The sequence below is a fragment of the Triticum dicoccoides genome, chromosome 3A (genome assembly GCF_002162155.2).
Source record: "Triticum dicoccoides isolate Atlit2015 ecotype Zavitan chromosome 3A, WEW_v2.0, whole genome shotgun sequence".
Taxonomy (NCBI): domain Eukaryota; kingdom Viridiplantae; phylum Streptophyta; class Magnoliopsida; order Poales; family Poaceae; genus Triticum; species Triticum dicoccoides.
Genome location: NC_041384.1, coordinates 347,848,901 through 347,851,681, shown reverse-complemented (window position 1 = coordinate 347,851,681; position 2,781 = coordinate 347,848,901). Strand labels below are relative to the sequence as shown.

General features: G+C 46.7%; 1 protein-coding gene across 1 annotated transcript in view; it reads right to left on the bottom strand.

Moving 5' to 3' along the window:
• Nucleotides 1–840: 840 nt before the first annotated feature.
• LOC119268166 (2-oxoglutarate and iron-dependent oxygenase JMJD4-like) overlaps nucleotides 841–2,781 on the bottom strand; it is a 7,298-nt gene continuing 5,357 nt past the window's right edge. The window contains exons 7-9 of the mRNA XM_037549699.1: nucleotides 1,790–1,846; nucleotides 1,605–1,716; nucleotides 841–1,514 (exon numbers count right to left, since the gene is read on the bottom strand). Of these exons, the coding sequence (XP_037405596.1) occupies nucleotides 1,027–1,514; nucleotides 1,605–1,716; nucleotides 1,790–1,846 (657 nt within the window). The 3' untranslated portion in view covers nucleotides 841–1,026. The remainder of the gene's footprint in view (nucleotides 1,515–1,604; nucleotides 1,717–1,789; nucleotides 1,847–2,781) is intronic.

Sequence of the window (2,781 nt, the reverse complement as noted above, 5' to 3'; positions counted from 1 at the left end):
TTCTGATGCAGAGGCTGGGGTAAATCCCTTTTTTTTTAAAAACTTGGTCCTTCTAACAGCCAACAATACGGCCATATGGGAAGTATAGAAAACCAATGCATGCAACCACACGATCATGATCCAGAAAAACCTGATCCACCACCGATCCACTGCTCTGGCTACCGTTCGTCGTCGAGCGCCTGCACCGTTCCTGCGCCGCCCTCCGCCCATACTGTACTCACAAATCACCATGTCGTCTTCCTTGACTGGAAACTCCAGCAAAGATGGCTTTATCACATTGAAGCACCGCGGTCGCTGCCGCTATAACTAACGCCAGAAGTAATATCTGGGTGATAAGGGCACCGGATGACAATTAGCTGGATGCATGCTTATCAACTGAAGGCAAGCAGCTAGATGCATGTACGGTTGATTACTGGAGGCGGACCGATAAAATACTAACAACTTCGAGCACGTCACGTCCTCAGGTGCGTCCCTATGCATATGTCATTATGTGCATGAAGCAAATAGCTAGATGCAGCATTGACATTAACTAAACTGAATTAGACTTCAAGATACTTTTTATTTTCTATTATTGCCACATCTGTCACAATTTATATCCACAATTACTCACGCTTGTTGCCGTCTCCATAAAAAACTCAAGGTCTATCCAAAATGGGCTGGTTATGAAAGTCCCCACATAGTCCTTCTGCTTAGACTAGCCAGTGAGAGTAATTTCAGCAGTAACATCAAGTCCACCTCAACAAATTTGCTTATGTGGCAATAAGTTAATGAGGAGAGAGGGAGTTGTAGTAACTTAGCTAGTTACGGTAACATCACATGTTCCAATGTAATATGAGTCTATAACATAATAAAAGAAGCTTTGTATATTACCACAGTTACGTTACTACCCACTATGAAGATAGTAACATAGTCTAGGAATATGTGTATGTTACTAGTGTATGTTACTCTTCATTGTGGCTAGTCTTACCAAAATCTAACAGTGGTTATAAATGCATGGAAGTTTACGCACGCATTATGCGCTTACAATTATCTCTCGGGTAGAGCAGTATCAATTAACCTCACCAGATCCTCAGGTCCATGAATTTCACGCATAAAAAATGTAATGCGATCAACAACATTACAATCAGATTTCGAACAGGTCACCGACAAACAGCCTTCCTGATTTAAATATCTCACTTCGTACAAAATTCTTTGCCCCCTGCGAATGCATTCATACGCCTCGGACAATGTCATCCATAGCCTTCTGAAGCCATCGTCTTTTAATATTTTTGTAACATCTGACATAGCACTCCGATTTCCTTCCGAGATAACACAAAGATTCTCAATACTGAAAGCATCTGCAGAAATCATTTTAGATGCAACTTCCCGAATTTGCATAAGGTTATACACATAATGGTGAGTGGCTTCTGGCAAATTGACTTTAGCATCCTCGGGCTCTTGGACATGGTAAAGCTCAATTACATTGACCAAAACAAACCGTGTGATAAAAATGAAGAAATCATGGAAGTTCATGCCTGAAAAAAGAAAAACAACAGCATGTTAGCAGAGAAGGTAAACACGCCATTTGATTGTTCAGGTGATTAATCCACACATTAGAATCTTACCTGTATTTGCCGCCAAGTTGCGTTGACAAAGCGCCTCAAAATTATCACATATATCGCGGATGTCTTCAATATACTCTTTTGCAACTTTGTGGTCTTCATGAAGCAAGTTCCACTGTGAATTTGTACTCTTTAGCAAGAATTATGTTAGTCTGTGAAATAAACTTGACATATACACGTCTACTCACCACCCAATGAAGGTTGTAGGCATTGAACCAATTATGGTTGATAGATATAGTATCCTCCTGCAGTAAATGGTGGAGGAGCAAAAGAAATAAGCAGCTTGCAGTTCACAAATGTTGATTAGAAAACAATAGAATGTAAAACAGAGGAGGTGTAAGAATAATACGAGTCGCTGCATTGATATATTAAAGGTCACCAGAGAAAGCTACACCAATGTTACTGAGAGCATCTCCACTCGTTCGGCCCCCAGGCGCTTGAAATAGCGCCGCCTGGGGGTGAGCCAGCGAAAAAATCGGCGTGGGGGGCTATAGTTCCTAGTTGCCGACCCAAGGCCGCCCTAGACGCCGCTTTTTGATAACCAAATTCAGCCAAAGAGACAAATTTGGAGGAAATTCAGCCGGTTTCATTGAAATTTGTACAAACTGAAAACATAATTAAAAAAACAAACTAAAACTCCAGAGGGCGGCCGTGGCACCGGGACTCCGCCGGCGCTCAACCTCCACGAACCCGGCACCCACATGTCCGGTGGCGCCGGGTAGTCCGCCTCGTAGAGGAGGCGGGCCTCGTCCTCGTGCAGGTGGCGGCGGCCGAAGCCGTTGGCCGTCGCTCCGTCGCCGGGGTAGCGCTCGGCCATGGTCGCCGGCGGGGAGAGAGGGTAGAGGGTCGTCGGCGTTAAGAGGGCGAGAGGGGCGTCGGCGGCGAGAGGGGAAGAGGGGCTGTGGCGAGGAAGTGTGAGGCCACCGGCGATGGAGGGGCGGCTTTTATAGCCGCGGGTCGGCGGCGAGCGGGCGACCGCCATGTGTACGCGTGGGGGGAGGGGGCGGGACGCGCGTTGGCGCGCCTTCACTGCACCGCTCGTGAGGAATCAATGCAAGGCTGACCGGCGGCAGCCTTAGCATTGATTCCCCGCAGGAAACCGAGGCGATGAGGACGACGAATGCGCCTAGTCGCTGACTCGGCCGGTCTACTAGGCTTTTGCGCCAAAAATGTTTCCCCC